At 43.4% G+C, this 19909-nt stretch overlaps 1 protein-coding gene across 5 annotated transcripts in view; it reads right to left on the bottom strand.

Moving 5' to 3' along the window:
* Positions 1-19909, bottom strand: part of LOC105675351 (rho GTPase-activating protein 20-like) — a 190175-nt gene that overhangs the window by 94293 nt on the left and 75973 nt on the right. Inside the window, exon 1 of one of the 5 annotated variants that reach the window (XM_012372402.2) lies at positions 1805-3241. The exons of the other annotated variants lie outside the window; for them this stretch is intronic. Coding sequence (XP_012227825.1) covers positions 1805-2119 — 315 coding nt within the window. The 5' untranslated portion in view covers positions 2120-3241. Of the gene's footprint in view, positions 1-1804; positions 3242-19909 lie in introns of those variants that run through there. 5 annotated transcript variants of the gene reach the window in all.

Raw genomic sequence — 19909 nt, 5'->3', positions numbered from 1 at the left:
CACACGCATTGATGTAAAAACCGATGTACCTGTTGTGAAGCAATTACATAATCAGGTTACGATACGCACATCACAATGTCTGGGCCGGTTTGATTAAAAGAGAAGAATAGTCAAATTGAGTTACAAAAGAATTTTAATAATAAATCATGGAGAAACGCGAGATTTCTTTCTCCCAAAAAATGGCTTTGCATATTTATATTCTTTTGTTTCTAAATCTCCCAGCAATATTGAGTAAAAAAAGTTATCAGATCGTAGAATTGTAAGTTCGAAAGACTCGTAAACTTTCTTGCGCGCGTGTGAAAATTATTAATTTAAAATAATATGAATTTTATCTTTATTATCTTTCTCTTTACCGAAAGACTGCTTAATCTCTTCGAAAAGTGATTGGATCATTTACCGATTTCACGTACCAGTAATCTCCAAATCATTATTAATAAATTTTAGCGTTTCTCTTGCATCGCTGATTTCCTCTTGTATTAACTCTGCACACCCAAGATCGTTAACAAGAGGAAACGATGTATTTACGAAAGTTTTTAACTATTCGCGAAACTTACGTTTTTATCCTCAATCTTACATCGCGCATAAACTTGTAGAATATGATTGTCAGTTAATGAATACCTGGTACCTACTCTACTGGAACAGCAGATTACCCAATCCATAAATTCGTGTAATAATTGACGCATAAGATAACCGACATTTCACAGACGTGCGTCACGATCCAATTCCTGACTACTTTCGATGACTTGCGTAGCCGAAGATCGTTAATACAGATTGTCGTCGCCAAGTTTATGCAGTGAAACTAATCCGTTTCAAAAATGTAGAAACTAACGTTATTAGACATTAAATGAGTTTATTATATAGAAGTAACTTTCAGATAATACGCATGTCTACTTGATACGCTTAAAACAGTTAATAATGTATGCTTTAATTAATTAGCGTCGGAAAGATTATACGTATTTTTGAATAAAAGTGATTTGTTTCTCTCTTTCTCTTTCACGAAGATATAATTCATATTAAATTTAAAATAAATCTTTTAATTACATTATGCTAACGTTTTGGAGTAAATAAACAAAATAATCATTGTTCCGTTAGAAAAATGAAGGTTTGAATCTCTTGATAAACTTTAAGCGTAAAATATGTTACCGCGACAGACCTCGTCTTCGATAAAGCCCTCGGTTGAAAGCCTTTTTGTATCGATTAGTCACTAGCAGTAACAATAATAGCATTGGTACAATAGTGCTAATAGTATGAGTAATAGTGAAACCGAGGTTAAAACGTTCTAAATTGCTTTGACCTAGTCCAGGGCCAACCCTTGTTTGAGACACATAAACATGGACATATCTATCTATTATACTTAAATAATGTCTAATTATATGCCAGAGACAATAAGATTTGCTGCTCAATAGCACACTTTTATCCGAATAAAAACATGTGGTAAAGAAACGAATGGAAAGAAACGTATGAATATTTATAAGATGTGAGTCGAGTCCGCGATAATTCAAAGAATCTGAGATTTTTTTTCAGTTTTGGGAAAAATGATATGCCACACGAGAATATCTTTAAAAGTATCATATATTCGAAATTAATCAACCACTTTGATCACATCGAATATACGGAAAAATGAAGAATTATCTTTTGCTCGGAAATTTTTCATTTCGAAAATCTCGGAATAATCTAAAATCAACATAAAATGATAGTATCTACGGTAAATTAAACTAGACTCGATTGAAACCAAATGCAGCGAGGTTCAGGCGATTCGAAATATTCGATATCCACACATCTGTGTGAAAAACATCGGGCTCACCTCTTTCATGCCATCGAGTCTGCCAAGGCTCTTGGTGCCGCGCAGTGGCGGAAACGCGGCGTCGTGCCATCCACCGCCGTTGCACATCTGCAAATGGTCCGACTGCGAGGAGTGCAGTCCGCGTGCTCTGCTTTTACTCTTGCGCTTGTCCAGCAGATGCTTGGCTCTGGATTTTCTCACAGGCGCAGCCGGGTCGTCCTCCGGGTCGCTCTGCACCTCCCAGCGCGACGGCGACTTGAAGCGCCGTCGCGGACTCGTCGGCGAGGTCACCGGCGAGGTGAGCCTCTGCACGAGGGTGCCGAACATGGTCATCATCAATCGGCCTCGATTCGCCACGCCACGATCACCAGCAAGCGAACGTAGAGCAAGGCTTCCGCTGCGCGCGCCCTAATCGTTACGCATCGTTGCCATCGTCGTCGGTATCGATGCCGTCGTCGCTGCGACGCGCGGACCAACGTCACTGTCACTCGTGCAAACGCGATGGCAGATCAACAGGTGGTTCTGAGAGCGCCGCCGGTCGACGTTCGCGACTAGCCGCTTGATGAAGAGTATTCGAGGCACACAAGGCACGTTACACTCGCAGCGGGGTGAGAATCGAAAAGGGGAGAAACGTCTACGATGTTGTCGCGTGGAATTCTTTCGCGGTCTCGCGGAAACGCGCAGGATTCCGATCGCACTACTGAAGAATCATCGCGAGCGCTGCGACCTCGCGAACACGCTCGCGGGGTTCGCGTTGCGATCCGGCTCTCGCGCGCGCTAATGATACACACGCGAGAGCTTGCAGTTTTGTCGTGCCGTGACTGAAAAGCAGTAGCAGGCCGGCGGCAGGCGGGCAAGCAGAAAACGGCCTGATCGTTGAGTCAGCTTGAAAGTCGGCGGCGGACACAGGTATTTGCCTTCGGGCACCGTGCCGCGCGGCTCACTTGGCTCAAGCGCACACACCTCGGCTGCAATGCTGAATGTGCTCCGTTTTTGCGTCACGCTTCCGGAGCGACGACGGAACCACACGGACCGTTTCCTTATTTGTGCCGTTAGACACGGAGGAGTCACGCGATTCAACGCAAAACTTCGGACACGATATACAGTCGGGCATGAACGCGTGCGATCAGACACCGAACAACCGATCGTCGCGACTACGTGCGGAATTAAACTGGTCGCGCGGAGACTGCCGCCGTCGACCGGTTGGCCTCGCTCGTGCGGGGAGACCGCAGTCCGATCGTACACGAATACGCGCGAAGCCGCACGATCGGGGTTTGACGGTGGTGGTTAGTACGTGAGACGCGACGGGCGGGCGCGAGTGAGAGCGCGACTCGCAAGCGCGGTTACCATGGTACTCGGGACTGATTCTCCCTCGGGCCTCGGCACACACCGCTCGCTACTCGTCCGTCTTCGCGAAGAGGGGACTTCCCCGGTCGGTATCCGTGTAGCATGCGTGCACGGCGTGCATGTCGTGCAGTGCAACGGCACGGCCGTGGTGTGCGTGATTTTCTTTTCGAGAACGCGGAAAATTGCGAAGCATCAAAAGAGATGAAAAGTTTTTACGATGTTTTCTGATACAAATTCCGTCAAAACTTGATTTGCATTTTGCACGATTTGCACATGACACAATATTTGTTATATTCAAATATTAAACGGAAATAAAAAATTATTTCCATCTTGTCGCATGAAACGTCAAGAACACGCTCGTGTTTAATTGATAAATTGGAACAAATTGTTGTAAATGGTAGCAAACTTATATAAATTTTCTACTCTTACCAGTGCAAAAGTATATGCACAGAGTGCATCATAATTTGGAGCACAATTAGATAGCCTATCGTAATGGTCGTGATTAGGACAGAAATTTATATTAACTATGGATTCCGGAATGAATTCCGGTTTCTAGGCGTCGGCCAATTAATAGTACGGTCACTAGTTTGCTTACTTCGCGGCTAATAATCTCATGTATATGTCGAAGAAGGTAAATGAGGGTTAGTCGTGTGGGAACCAGGGAGAACTGCTAATAACACAATTTTCTGACTTATCAAGTCACTTATGCTAATTCCAATAGTAAATGTAAAAGCAGAAAATCGTTTTAAAGCGCAAACAAGTATAAGTGTAGATTTGCAACAGTATAAATACTGGCCGAATTGTCGACGCGCTTTTAACAAAGATTATAAAGTTCAAATTTTTTGCAATTAATGCAAAATATATTAACTAAAATATCTCGATGCCATATAATTAAAAATAGATTTTGTATCATAGAATATAAAAATTTTTGACTAAGCATTTTTTTTAATATTTCCAAAAAATATCGCAAAATTCGTAAAACTGTCTTGCAAGCTACGAAATTTGACAAAGATTTAATTAAAATTCTTTCCATACAGGACAAACATTTTGTCGACGTGTATAACAATTGACCCTGCTGGCATCTTCGCCAAGGTTTTCCCGAGGTAATTAACGATCATCGATCCACGCGCCAATTCGCCCTTTCATCCTCAAGGACATCGGAGGTAGAACAGGGCGTGAATCTGTGTGCGCGCGCGCGCGGCGCGGTGTTTCTTATTACTCGAACGATATCATTAGAGTGGGAACTCGTCAAAACTTCAATTATTCCCGTGACTATATACGGCGAAACGAGGGGCTTGATTAATCGTGCCGGAGCTGCGCGCGCGAGAAGCCCCGCGTGTGTCGTAATTATTAAGCGAACACGTAATTAGCGCGAATCACCTGATACCTCGTAGCAGCCCTTTCCGCGCGTTTCTTTTCTTCGGAGACAGTACTTATGAGAAACTGAATTACGCGCCGCGAAGAATAATTGGTGACTCGCGGCGCGGCCGTCCCGCGCCGCCATTTCCACCGCCGTCCTGTACAAACATTATTTTTCGTAACGCCATTCCTCATTCTTCATTCCGCGCCTGCTTCTTCTTGATTACGATTAAGATAGCCGACACGTAGCCGGAAAACTTTATGTAATTACGGAACTCGCGGCGGTGTACTACACGAGACAACCGTAACGAGCTACGCGTAGCCTTATTGACATATACGCGAGAGATAATGCAACTATGCAATGTTCATTTTACGCTGGCGCACGTGTAAGGTAAAACTGCTTTGTCGCCTTAGTGAGTCATACATGGCGAGACGATTTTCTCCATGTGTACGAAAGAAGTGCATGTGTGCGGCGGTCCGCTATTGAATATAGCGAATGAATTGCACGCAACGTAATTACGTGAGATGATCGGTAATATTCTCCTATATGTGTGATTCGTATTATGAAGTATCGAAGAATGTAACCTCGAGAATTGTCTGTAATGGCGTGTATATTATAGCACTCGTAAGTCGAGAAGCCGCAAAAGTATCATTACTTATTTCTGAGAAAACAATCGCGTTAAGAATCGCGCGCTATCTGCGATATACGCGTGGAGATTGAATTGTCTTCCCCACTTAACGTTACTTTGCGTACTGAAAAACGCTGCATAATTCACCGCACCTCGAAGCATTTCGAAGTGCCAACAAATGCAACGAAGAAATATAAAAATTTGACAATTTTCTGCAATATAATTTCTCAATGCGATGTTTGCGAAGTAACATTGTATTAAGAAACTACATTAATAATAAATTATATTGTAGAAGGTTCACGTAAACATTCACCGAAGGAATTAAAAAAATAGAATTCTTGACACACGTTGCTTCACTCGGCAGACGACGCGCTTTCTTCGCGGGAGGATTAAGTTTCAAGTTCGCGACAGGTGTAAGAACGAAATAAATTCCAACTATCGCGGAATCGCGTCACTCTCGCGTTCCAGTCGTATTTTTTCCCGCGTTTCTGCCGCTTTGGGCACGGCGATTCGCATCTGCGATTACGACGAATTCTCCGCGGCCGCTGCAACGTTTATCTCTCATAACGATATAACGGGGAATAAATTGTCACGAAAAGGTTTCCTTCTGATCGCTCGCCGCCTCATTATGATTATTCTCGATCAACAGGGTGTTTTTTTTTTTTTCAAACGTTTTGCAATCGCTCAAAGGTCACCAATATATGACCGTCTCCGGAAATTTCTGTGAGTCGCACGCCAACGTAGACACGCACTCCCGCGATAAATAAACAGCTATCGCGAAATCACAACGCAAGGCGGATTGTGCGACGCCTTTTTAATTTCCTTGACGCGACGCAATTTACACCTGTTCTCGGATATGTATCGCGAACACTGCGGGCAGAAGCGTCTGTGCGAGATTCTCCCTGGAAAACGATGAATCTTCGTACAGTCGCTCGTAAAGTTTCGCTATTTATTTGAGAGAATAATCTTCTGGTATTTTACAGCCACGTGTCTGGCATAAAATACTACAAGATTTATTTTTTTCCTCTTTTACTCTCTTCGTAGAGTAAGGACAGGTCCAATTTACTAAATATTCGTCTAAAAGTTTTAAATTTTACGATAAAATGCACTTTTATCAAATAAAAATTATTGCATAATTATCTTCAATTTTAATGATTTGACTTTCTGACAATGAATGCCAATAAGTCATCCATTAGACGTCCCGTAAAGAAAGACTCTTTAAATGACCAATAACCATATAATTTCCTCTAATCCTTACCTTTATGTTTCATGAGGGTTTTTGTATTCGAGGAAGACAAAGTACAACATGACATTCGCGGCTTCTTGCTTCCTGCACGACTCATAATCGCTATTATTTCGTCGCTTTTGTCTAGTTGAACAATGAGTCACCGTTGCACGGAAATGCAAGGCCCAAGTACACGAACAAAAACATGAGCGAAAAAGAAATTGAATTCTGAAGGCGAACTTATGATGACATTATGCATTTCGTCGTATCGATGACGAAGAAAAAGTAAATTTACTACTTTTATCAATGTCAAACATGAATTACCAGGAACACATATTATTTTACTAATAATTGCTACATTTTACACAGAATAATATTAATTTGACCAATAACAGTTTGTCAATCTGCTAAATTAAGGACAAAGCGTGTGTCTATATTTATCCGCGTAGAAGAACGGAAAAGACGCACTTTCAAGCTCCGAGCACGCTAACTAAGTCGCTGTTTCACGTGCGTCTGTATCCAAGGATGCTAAATACTCAGTTTTCGATCGCGCGGGGCGATGCGGCGTCTATTTACCGAGGCGAGACTGCTAATGTAACGTCCGGAATCCTGTATCGCCGGCCTTGGCGAAGATTAGATCTGCACGGGTAGCGCAGTCGAAACACTCGTGCACGCGTGGGCAAGACGGCAGCGGGGACAAGCGTGACAGCGTTCGAGATGTACCTCGACGTATGAGGAGCGCATTCGCATGTACCGAGCGGATATGTCCGCGTCGATCGCTAATTAACTCGCGAGTGTCCGCGTCACGAGACACGCATTGCTTTACATTAAAGTAATGTATCTACATTGGCTAATAATATTCGCACGCATGTCATGCTACAAAGTTTTTCCCCGAGCGATAAGAAAAAGAACTGGAGCCTGCTTGTGAAAAGATATTCCTGTCGCAGACAAATAGACAGATTTGAGAAGCTGATGACAGGATGACTCAGATTTACCAAGGAACATGTTAAAACGCGAGAAAAATATTTTGCACGTCACGAAACATGAGTAAGGAACAACTTTGAAGGCTCCTGCGTTCACTCAATGCGCATATTTTCGAAGGCAAATATAAAATTACCGAAATATTTTTAGAATGTCAATATTTTCGTAAAAGGAAAAGGAAACACAAATCAGACTGTTTGATCTCGCAGTCTCGCGACTTTACCAGTTTCTCGCTTTCCTCATCTCATCCTGACGTTTTCTCATCGCACCTCGTCTCTGAGAAAAGGAACGTGCGAGGGAAATCTTCCGTGACGGAGGTCGAAGGCCCGCCTTGGAAATGATTCGCGCGCGTGTTACGACGCGTTCTCTTCCGTTTCGCTCCGCGCCGCGTTCGAATCTAAGCGGTGCTTTTCAGCGCGATGGGAAAGTGGCTGACGGCCTGGAGCTCGATGGAGCCAAAGTGTGCCGCACACCTCGATGCGGTCACCGATTTTCTCGCACGCGCGTATATAAAACGTGCTCGTATATAAAATGTACGGCAGCGCACAAGCGCGCGCTCGGCGTGCACATATAAAATATTCATCGCCACGAATAGGCGCGTAAATGTGCGCGCGAGGCACACACGTAGCTGGGCGAAACGTTGCGTGCCGATTATACTGTCGGACGGTGTGAGAAATATTATCCTTTGATCTCTTCGAGCGCGCGCGCGGTTTCACTGCGGGAAATTAACGAGCGAGCCAGGTCCGCCGCCAGTTTCAGTGCGACCTGCCGAGATTATCAGTCATACAAAAGACCCCTTCAAGGCGGAAGTAAAGCGGAGGAAGTGCTCGAGGACCGCGGTTTCCTTTAGGAACCGCGTCGCGGCCAGTCGCGATATGCATTATCGCCGAGGACGCATAAATAAGCGCAATTATGCCAATTGATAAAGTTATCGCGCGCCCAGGGATGGGCGCGCAAACCTGGAAAATTCTCAGAGATCAAATGCGAACTAATCCCTCGTTGCGGAGCCTGTAGAACTCGCCGAACGAGTTGCAGCTACCTTTTTCGTCTCTAATAATTCAACATATCTTATTGTTAGATAAAGTGCGCGCACCTAAGAGAAAATCCAAGCAAATATATAGTGAGTTGTACAATCGCCGTAATTATAAACCGTGATTAGTGGGTAGGAAACGAATGCGCTAATCATCACGGAAAACTTGGAATGAGTTAAATACGGATACGCACAAGTGTAAATAATATAAATATATCACATGCAAAATAACCGTATTGTAATGTGCAATCAAAAATAAAAAAGCGCCAATCCAAATGCAGCGCATAAAGTTCAATAAATCACGCAGAAATACGTAATAAACGAAATTTATTCGCACTTTGTTAATGAAAGATGAAAATAGGACAAGCTTCGGTACAAAGATCTGAAATGGTCATGTAAAATCCACGGAGCCGCCCGGGATACAACTCGGTGAAGTTGCAGAGCGACAGCTAAGCGTAATAAGGAAAGAGACGGAGAGAGACATAATTTACGGCATCTGTGCGCGCATAGCGTAACGTGTTCGGCGATCGTTCTCGAGTCGTCGTGTTTAACAAGATATGTGATCGAGAGTTAAGGCCGCGAACGAGATCGTTTCTTCGAGAAAGTCGCGCGGCGGCCCGGGCGGCGCCCGGCCAGGAAATGCCCCGTTGCAGCGGCGATCGTATGACGATATAACGATCCGCCGCTCGAGAGCGGTCTAATAACTCGCGCGATCCCCGCCGTGTCTCGCCGGTGCCCATCGCTTGCGTAAACCGGGTTAATGGAAAGGTCAATGATGGAGAGGAGGTATTAATAAATGACTCGACAATGGGTGTGGAATGCGCACGCGCGCGCGCGCGCGCACCGAGCGGAGCTTCGTTTTGCAATCGGCGGAACGCGCTCGACGCCGACTCAATTTAACCTGCCGAAGTACATTCATTATCGTCGCCAATTTCTCTTCTTACGTATGCCTCCCCGTCTGATTGATAATGAACAATCTCGTCGTGCCTTTCCTAACTCCGAAATTAATTACCGCTTCGCGGCGTAATGCGAATCCCGTCTCCTCGGCCATTCATTTTCCTCTCGCGAGTTCATTGAAAATCGATATGGTTTCCGTGCAAAAAGTCTGCCTGAATCTTCACCTTCCGACCCCGACGTGCACGCCGGTGTAAAAGTTAATTGCGCAACAACGAAACTGTTATTCTCGCAAGGTGAGTTTGCCCTGAAACCTTGACCTCACGCAACATTTCCGCGTGCTACGCGCGTTTCCTGAAGTCCTCCAGAGAGCCGAAGCGTTCCTTTTCCCCGCGGAGACCAGCGAGTATGCGTCTCACGGAATCTTACATATCGACATATTTTCACGTAAATATAATATTTCATCGCGTGATCGATTGACCTACAATTATTTTCTCGCTTATGCATCATACTACTGAGAACAGGTTTACGCGTTTGCATATCAAACTGTCGCATTATTACGCTATCCGTATAATTACTCGCATACTTCAATGCAAAGATAATAGAGACTTCACTCGTGTTTGTGTTTTTACCTCGTTATTTTTCAATCAGATTTTCTCGTGAGATACGCGCATTTTCTTGATATAAAAATTTGTTTCGTTTATTTCGAATATTTTGAGTGAGCGACTGCTTCCTGGAACATCGTCGCGGAGCTCAGAAGTCGACAGCGTTGCTGAACAATTAATTTTTTGATTAACCGAATGAAAAATAAAATTGCATAATCACAAGACACTTTACTCACAGTTGAATTTAAAATACCGTCCATCCGATTAAACTTGTATAATTTAGTAATCCGTCAACGTAATCATTGTTTGTATACAAATAAGGATAAATGTTTCAATTATTACACTCGACATCCGTAAACGCGCGCGTTCTTTCCACACGTTAATTACAACGCTGATTAGATTCTAATCTCTCTACTACAAAATGTCGTTATTTCATTCAACATATTTTTACCGGAAGAAAATCCGACGATCATTGCGATCTTCAGCGTTGCCGTCCTCGAAGTCAAAGGGGTTATTCGATAAATTATTGCGCCGCACGTAATCTCACCGCGAAAATCTAACAAAGCAGACGTGCCGCGCGCGCGGAAACGCAACGTCTTTATCTCAGCCGCACGGACGTTAATTTCTTTGTGATATTTTTCCGCACAGCGCGCGCGGGGCTGTGTTAATTGCGAGGCCGCGCACTCTGATCGATAGAAACTCGCGCTTCGCGCGCATTAAGATTGCGAAAACGATAAGATCTTAATTTCCCTTGCGCAACACACGAGCCGCGCTTTGGCCAATTTTCCGCGCAAAGGCGAGGTCCAACCTCTCTCTAGTAATGAGCCTTGACCTCGCGCATTGCGTTTCCGCGTGCTCGCGGCGGTATATTTCCTCTTTCCTGCAGTGGGTTGGTCAAATGTACGCACTGCTGCCGGAAGACATTTCAAACTCGAAACCTTGCAAGTTCTACAGAAAACACTTTTGTCCATTCATTTTTCAAAGATCTGCAAATTTTTATTATCAATAAATCTACAAATTCGTAAAATCTCTTTCCTTGCTTGTTTTGTTGTAAGCAATATACATTTTAGAAAAATATTGAATCGTTTACGTGTTTATGAATTTTGTAATTTTGTTTAAAAATGAATGAACGGTGGATCCATACGTAATACATTCTAGACAATAAAGTAACTGAAAGATGCGCGAGGGCAAGAGTTTCACGTCTCGATCCCCCAAAACATGCTCCGAACAAAGCTCTCGGTGAGCTCGATTCTTTCCTTTTTTTTTTCTTTTCGCACGAATCTCGAGGGGTCGCGGCTCTTAACGGTCCGCGGTATATTGCATCGGTCGGTTTGGCGTGCATGCTCACCGGCGAGGATTCAAATGTGAGCATTAAAGTCCATAGGCGCGCGTGCGAACGGGTATCCGCATGCCACCGGACGGACGAGAGTGCGTAGCGCGACAATGGAGCATAACGCGCAGGATAACGAGTGCGAGTTATGTCCCGTCATAATTTGCAATTTAGATTTCATTATCGCCCGGTGGTGCGCCGATGTGCAGCAGCGGTTGCATCGTTACCGCATGTGCACCGGACACGGGTTGACGCGTTTCCGTGCTATCGTTCGCGCATCGACAACTTTCTGCATTCGACGGCGATTAATCACGAACTTCCTTATCGCTCGTGAATATTCGAAAGCAGGACCTTTGAACCTCGATGCAAAGTTTAGATTTTTATCTTCGGTAGTATCAAATATTCTGTACGTATGTGACTTCGTATGTATATGTTATATATTTTAATTTCAAATTAATTTGAATCACAAATCTCTGCAAGATAAATAAGCAATTTAACAAAAAAATCTGCAAAACAAACCGGATTCGTATAAATCAGTTGGGGATGAAAGTACTAATGTTCGAAGTGATGGAGGCGGCGGCACCGTCTTTCGCAGATTTCAGATTACTCTGCGGTGGAATGGCGCCTCAAATGAAACCGACCGACGGGCGCGCAAAAGTGTGCTAACGACGTACAAACCTCCCCCTCGAGCGTGCATTTCCGCATTGCACGCGAATCTTTAAAGCACGGAAAAAGACGCTTCGGAACACAGCGAGACGTACGAAGCACAGGCTCCGAGTAACGAGCGCGGTTAACGGTACTGTAAATTGGTGTAGTAAAGGACCTGCGAAGTCCTTTATGGGAATGTTCGTAGTGATATTGGCGTAACTGAAGTCACGTCTCGTTCGCCGTATTGAAAGAGGATCGTAACGACTGTGAAATCGCTGATGTAACCGCGCTTGTATCATCTTTCTAATAAAATTTCATAAAAATCTTAAAATTTGCCTGCGACGTATTGTTTGAGTTGCGAATTTAGCAGCAACAACAAATTGAATACTAATCGCGAGGTACAAATTGGGGAAACACGGCTCGTTTAACTCGCGTCGTCTTGCGTCGCCTCTCTAATCGCCGTATTGTCATCTTGCTAAGATCACACCGTGAACGCGGTTAAATATGAAATTACACAACAGGAAATATTTCCCGATTGTTTCACATGAATCTTGTCACTGATTTGGCATCTGAATCTTGCATAATGTTAGCGTAATTTTCTAATGAATGAAGAAGATGAGAAAGTAACGTCCTAATAAGTTGACGTAGCAGTTTTCGAGTTATAGCTTGTTCAAGAACTTGAATCACTTTCATGTATATTGCTTTACAGTGTCCTTCCTTAAAAAATTGGTCAAATGATTGAATAAAAAATCGTGCTATAAAAAATAGATTGTTGACACAATGTTGTAATAAAATACTAATTTGTTGACTCGCCTGGCTAAGCCCGATTTGAATATTCGAAGGGGTGCGCTGAATCTGCGCAGAGATGTATCACCAAATTTGGATGGTAGATCGAAGAATATCTTTCGGTGCAACGTCCTGCCGAGGATTTCTCCCGCTGGCTAGCATCATACGCGAGGTTCTTTCGATCTGACTCACGTACCGGTCATTCGACCTCTCTTCTTCCCGCCACATTCCCATTTCGTTCGTCGAAGACGAAACAGGACGCGTCGTCTTTTGGACGCAAGAAAGTGGACGTGGGCGAAAGGATCCTTCGATGATTCAGATCCTTCGTGGCGCACACTTTCATTCCGCCTCGTGTCTAACCGACTTAGAGAGATCTCGTTCGCACTACTCAAATCTTTTTATCGCTACATGAATAAACTCCAGCAGCAAAAAATGCTTTCACATTTTCTTATTCTTCCATTTTCTTCCTCGATATTCGATAGAATACCGCGCTGCTCATGAATATCTCGCGCGAAAGAGAATCTCTCGTGATCGATTTCACTGACGTCTCGACTAAGTTTAATCTCAATACTGGTTCAAGTATTAGAAAGCTAAATCATGAGGTTAAAGTTAACTGATATTTGATATCCACTAATAGCGGCAGAAGTGGAACAAAGTAAAAATGATTGCTAACCGACGTTGGAGATCGAAGCGCACGTTTATCAACGTCCAACAAGGCGAGCCATTAATGACGCAGAAGTGGAACAAAAGTGCGCGTATTCCTTTTATCCGACAAAGAAAGATCAAAGCGCGCACAAAGAGTCTTCGTCATTCTCGTTGAATTGTCGCGCTCTCGCGGAAGTACGTTTTCTTAAAATAGTTGGGCGCGTGACGTCACAAATTGCCGCCTTTTAACGCATTTATCTTTAGCGTCTTAGATGATATTTATGGCGTAGCCGGCGAGTTTCGTCGTTATCCTTATCGAGCACTCCTTAGTTAGGAATTCAATCTTGGTTATGGCAGTGGCAGGAGCGTGGATAACGCGTATGTAAATGCGAACGCGCGCATCGGCGCTATAATCCGCGCGCTTGAACGAGCGAGTGCATGCGCGAGTGCATGAAACCGCGTAATGCGTCGGCATGCATCCGCTTAAAAGGGTAGCTCAAAGGCGCGACGAGCGCGTTTACGCACTTTCCTGGAACGCACAGCTGTGCGCATTTCGCGCATACTTTATCACGCGTGTCTTCCTCGCATGTATACGTGTCGCTCAGGTGAGAGCGGTCAGATACGCGCTCGCGGGATGACACTTTCGTGCGAAGGTCGAGACAGCCTTTGCTTAAGGTAGCGCGTGACGAATTCGGTATGTGATTTGTTCTATGTCGAATCGGTTCTGCGCAGATGTTTGGTAACGTTCGCGACAGTGGATTTGATATTACCAAAATAAACATAATATGACTCAAAATTGCAACTTGTTTTAATAATAAGATTTTTTAAGGAATTAAAAGCCTTTTTCTTTAAAAAAAATGGTCAAAATGTGAATATTTTTAAGTTACAAGAATTTTTTTTCGTCTTTTCTTTTCAAGGCAATATTGAATTTGCTTTTTCAACTTGGATTCATGTTAATGAAATTTTTTGATTAATTTAAGATTGATTTTTTTCTAACAAAATTATCAAAGTGTAAATTATAATTGTTCGGAAAGAAAGAAATCAAAGTTAAAAAATTGCAATTTTTGTCAACGTTTTTTTTCTTTACGCTTATGCAACACTTGTTAAAAAGAAGAATAATTGATCGCGCATACCTTCTCATTTGAAACATACAAGTAATACTAAGTAGCAATATAAAATCACGCATAAGGAAAGACAACTTCCCTGAAATTTGCATAATAATTTCGAAACCACACATTCATCTTTCCTCTTTGCATTTTGCTCGCGTACCATTACATGTGTAATTATCCTTGCCTATATATCGTAACTACATATCGCTACATTGCATCGGTAACTCGTGACGACAAGCGTATGTGTAACATACCGTGCATACCGTATTTTTTTAACTCGTCCCTAAGTGAGCTTATAGGTGTAACGTGGCCGGTGTTAATAACTTCCTAACACTAATTACACGTTGCAACGCTTCCGTTATTCATCCGGTATCGGTATCTTCGACGATGTATTAGTACTTTCACGCCTGGCGTCGTTTATCGTTCTGCCGTGAGAGAAAGAGAGATCAACAATGTATAATAACCGCCGAACTGGTTTAACCGCCTGCGAGAGGCGGAAAAGATTTTCATCGATCGGGAGAGACAATTGCTCGGATCATTTTCTCTATTACTGCAGTCGACAGCGGTACGATCGCACTCCCGGCGTCGCTCTCAGCCCACTTTCGACGAAGAGAGGGCTACGACCTTAAAGGAAGTAAAAGCCCATTTAAAGACTGCGCGAATTTTTGTGACCCACTGTGCACGCCGCACAGACCACCGCCGCCGATACTCGGCCGGCCACCTTGGCCGTCGGCTAGCTTTCCATCGGTGAAAGCTCTCGCAGGCTTTGTGAAACGACGACGACATACGCTTGTACACACAGTGCAGCTACACGCTCGCACATACATAAACACAAGGGAGGTAGAAGAGAGACCGAGCGGAGCAATCGCGGACCTTCAACGATCGCTCGGTGATCGCGCGCGGACTGCGTCATAACGATGAAAAATTAACGCCGCGCGATTTATCGGCCGACAACATTGTATTAAAGTGCATTTCTCATCGATCCAGCCGGTCATTATGTGAAAAGTTATACTGTTATATGCCGATGTTCGTTGTCCGCCAAGCCGGTTGCCCTTATTTACTTACGCGCGTGGACGAGTCTTTTAGAGTATTCGGTAACAGACACGTTCTTGGTGCGATATTTCTTGTACAAAATTAAAATAATCTTTCTTTAATTTGAATATTTTTATCCACCAAAAGGATTCCTGCGTTGCAACTCACTAAAAAAGCAATTTTTGCATTTATTTTGCTTCTAAAGTGTAAATAAAAAAATTTTATCTCTTAATTAATTTTGGACAAACTTTGATGAAATTTTGAGTTGAGAGAGATATATAGCGTGCCAAATATTTAACAATTACAAAAAAGGAATTAATTAAATTTAAGCAGAGAAGAAAAATTATTTCAATTTTTTTAACAAGAAATTTCCGATGGTTCAATAAAATGTAAGCATTTTTATCACACATTTTATCACTGCAGCGTTACATTCGCGACATCGCATTAATGCAAGTCTTTTTTTTCTATATAACTTATAGATGATAAAAAATTCACACACGATCTGAATTGCAAATATGCACGCTGCGCTCGTCATCAACGACCGCGTCTTCCATGATGTCCTGGAAAAGTCATAAAGCAAGAAGAACACGCCTTGTTTTACAACGTGGTTTCGTTCCGCGCGCGCACGAAACCCGCGATCGTCGTCGATAGGAGAAACTGGAAGGGAAATCTCATTAAGCGGTATGACCGTAAACGATAACGGCGCCGTTAATGGCTCATCGACGATAATTAACGGCCTAGATCGGCGGCGATCCTCTTTTTGCCGCGAACAATGATCTTTTCGCGTGGACGCGCCACGTCTTGACGGGATTTCAATGCCATTTATACGTCGCGCACCTTCGTTAAATGCGGGCGACGACGGAGGAGCTATATATGCGCCGCATCCGCCGCATCAGTAGGCAATTTACGTGGGATTTTTATCAATTTTCGCATAATTAGCATTTTAATCGCCCTTTCTTGAATAAATATTAAAAGCACTTTGTGTCACCTGTTATTTGAATACATTTACAAAATGCAAAAAATGCCTGTCGTCACAGACGCACGTGGCGCGGATGCAATATATTGCAGCTTGTAATATTTTCACGAATCCGCTTATTAGCGTATTCCATAATAGATATTTGTAGATGCAAAATACGCTTTAAGCGCCATAAGCATCATTCACATCTTTCATTCTTTCCCTATAAAGCGCAAATAAATTTTATCATACTTGCTTGCGGCATATATTAATTACACATTTTCTTTTTATTTCTACATCTCTGTAATTTAACCACACATTCTTTGAGAACTTTAATATCTTTTATTCATGAAACTTTTACACAGCTAATTCAAAATTATCATCTGACATCTTATCTCGCATTTTTCTCCTACACAATACGTCCATCGGATAATTTTATTTTTAACGGATCATAATACGCACGATGATACGTCGCGATCTCTGCGCGACTGTTGGCGTAGCCTAAGCGTCCCCGACACCACTGGTGGATGATCAAAGCAAACAGACGATAAGCAGGCACGACGAGAATGAGAGAACTCGATAAGAGGAAGGTGGAAGCGTGTACATACTTGGAAGTAAGACTTCTCTCGCGCGCAGGACGAGGGGACTCGCGAGGCGACTGGCTGCAAACGCGCGTAGCGTGAGATCTCCGATATTTTTAATAACAATCCCGATCCTATCTACGAGCGAGATCCGAAAGAAATTGCGGTAACGGAGTTGGGTCGGTACCGCTAGGAACAGCCGATGCCAATCTGGCAAATCTCCGCCGATGCGGTTAGCGCGGAAATCGTGGTTACGAGAGAGTCGCGCGTATTGATTATTATTATAGAGCCGACGCTTTCACGTTCCCGTCAAAATAATTCTGTTTGGTTAGATACTCGACGGAGGAGCCGCGCGAGTGAAACTGATTACCATAATGAACAACTTTATGCGTTAGCAAATATATTCGCGTGATTTGTATGCGGAGTGCCGTGTCGTTTTCCGGTACTCGCTATTACATCCGTGTGGTTTTTTCGCAAACAAAATTACGTCAAACAATCGGGAAGAGGAGAAAATTCAAATATACGACTTACCGCGCTCCTTCGTAAAAAAAACTTTCGTCCGAGCTTCGCTCGACCCGAGGAATATTGTTCGTTTGAAGAATATTTCTGTGTGCACGTGATTATAATACAACGATCCTAATAGAATCCGATCTGTTAAAATCGGATTGTTATCGACTTGTCGAATGTAAAAAAATAACTTAAACTTAAAAAGCGCTAATATGCTTCATCGTCTTTCAGTTCGCTTGAAACTAGCGGAGCTAGCTAATGCCTATTCGAGTTTCATACGCACTTTTATCCGGAAATCCGTAACATTCAGCGCGCATCGTAACGCAAAGTTCATCTCGCCGTATGTTGCTTTGACGTTTCGGTCGGCGTTTGTAGGGCGCGCATTGGGTGGCCGGCCCAACGGAAGAATAAAAAAAATTGCATTGAGATTTCACTACGAGACGCCTCTTTTCTTCCTCATTCATTCTCGCTCTTTCTTCTCGGCTTTATGGTAGACGCGCGCGCGCGTTAATGCATAGAACGGTTATCTAGCAGCACATTCATAACGCGAATTACGTGATTAATCTCACTTACGAAGTATTTTTGCCTTGTTAGGCGCTCCCTCGTAATCATACGTGCGGAATTGTAGTCTGAAAAATGATGACCTTGTTAATCTCTCTCTAATCAGCGATCTATCTCTCCGCGACCGCGTCACTCTGCATGCGTTACCGTGCGCTTTCTATTTAATTACACGTAGTGTTTTCTATTTGATGTAGCTTTTGCGAACCACGCTGCGGGAGAAAAAGTTGGAACTGCGCGCGTCCCCATCTGCGTCTGCGCACACACGCACGCATACACACGCCCTACACGCAAGCGGGCGCGGCGTATACTTCAAAGTGCGCACGGCTGTATGACTGTATTTACGCGGCCACGTGCGTAACGTTTATAGCAGCGCATACCGTAAGAGCGATTATGCTCGGCCGTCGTAAACGCCACGGCGGAACGATCTCTCTCTCCACGGGTGTTGCGAGAGCCCGGAGGATCCAGGAAATTGGATTAAGCCTTAAATGCATCCTTATGCGCGCCGCGTCCCTGTAGCGGTGAGCGCGCGACCGCGGAAGATAACAGTCAGTCGCGCTTATCGCGCGCGCGCGCGCGTCCATTTACCTTCCACGCTACACTTCTGAGTTTGCTTAGAGAGATTGCGCATACGCAGTTATACATACACGAAGATGAGGAAATCTAACGGCCTCAATAAAAGTTTCTACGGAGCGGAGCATAGAGTAACCGATCTTCCAGATGAAATAAACGACTCAGCTCTGACGCCAAAGATAGGCGATCACGTGGAATACAAATAATGGCAATAATTTTCTTGTAATATATCTGAGTGAAAGCCTCGCGGAGAGAAAATAGAGGCACGAGTTTAATTGTCCCCTCAATTATGAATATACTATGTTGTTTCTCTATTCCACTTTCTATTTTTATTTCGTTTCGTACGTTACGCTGTTGTCAACAAAATCGTTATTAAGATAATTAGAACTGTGATATTTAGCTTTAAAAAGTGTTAGTTATAACATTTAAGACACAAATTTTCTTAAATAAATGATTCTCTTTTGTTATCATTTCTTTATCTTTTCTCTATTAACATATGCAAAATTTTACCGAGTGAGAAGACTTGTTTTGAAGATGCTTCGGTTTTTTTTCTTGCACAAACATAATGTACTTGCTTTTTATTTGTTATTTTGCGGGACCAATTCACTTTGTAGGGACTATATCCCGACCTTTTCCCCGGTCGCTGGGTCAATAACATCGAAACGACGACATACAACGACGGAGATCTCGATCGACCCTGACATCCAGCCATTGCGAAGAATGCGATCGAGGGTCTCCGCGCCGATAACTATCTCGATCGCCGATCGACTCGGGCTAATCTTTGAAGTACCGAAACGTCCGGAGAAGCCTCGCCGGCTCTCGGGAGGCGACGTCATAACTTTCACGCGGCCGGTTATTATTTCGTGATCCCTCGGCAATTAGTCCGGAAGCTTTTGGTGTCGATAATGTCGCAAGATTAATTTAATCGGATTCACTTGGTATGAGCGTCGATTAAAACCAAAGCCAATTTCCTTTCGCTTTTAAAGCGACATAAAAATCTCTGTCCGATTTTTGTAAAGATTTGTTCAAACTTACAGATTAATTTTGAAAAAAATATCAAATGGTATTTTGTAAATAATCTTGCAAGGAATAAGCGCAATGGTGATGCAAAGTTACTTTCATAACTTATTCGTTCGGATCAAATTACAGAACAGTCCTAATAAATTTTGCATGTAAGTCAAAGTTTATCGTGAAGTTTTGAAAACGTGCTTGAATAAACGACGACACACTTGTTTCCGAGAGAAAACGAGAAATTTAAAAGAAATCACAGATACGGAATGCTTTAGATGACGCACTTTACAAAGTGGAGTTCTCCTGTTACGTAAAATATGC

This window comes from Linepithema humile, chromosome 5, assembly GCF_040581485.1.
Source record: "Linepithema humile isolate Giens D197 chromosome 5, Lhum_UNIL_v1.0, whole genome shotgun sequence".
Classification (NCBI taxonomy): Eukaryota; Metazoa; Arthropoda; class Insecta; order Hymenoptera; family Formicidae; genus Linepithema; species Linepithema humile.
This window is presented reverse-complemented; position numbering and strand designations above follow the sequence as displayed.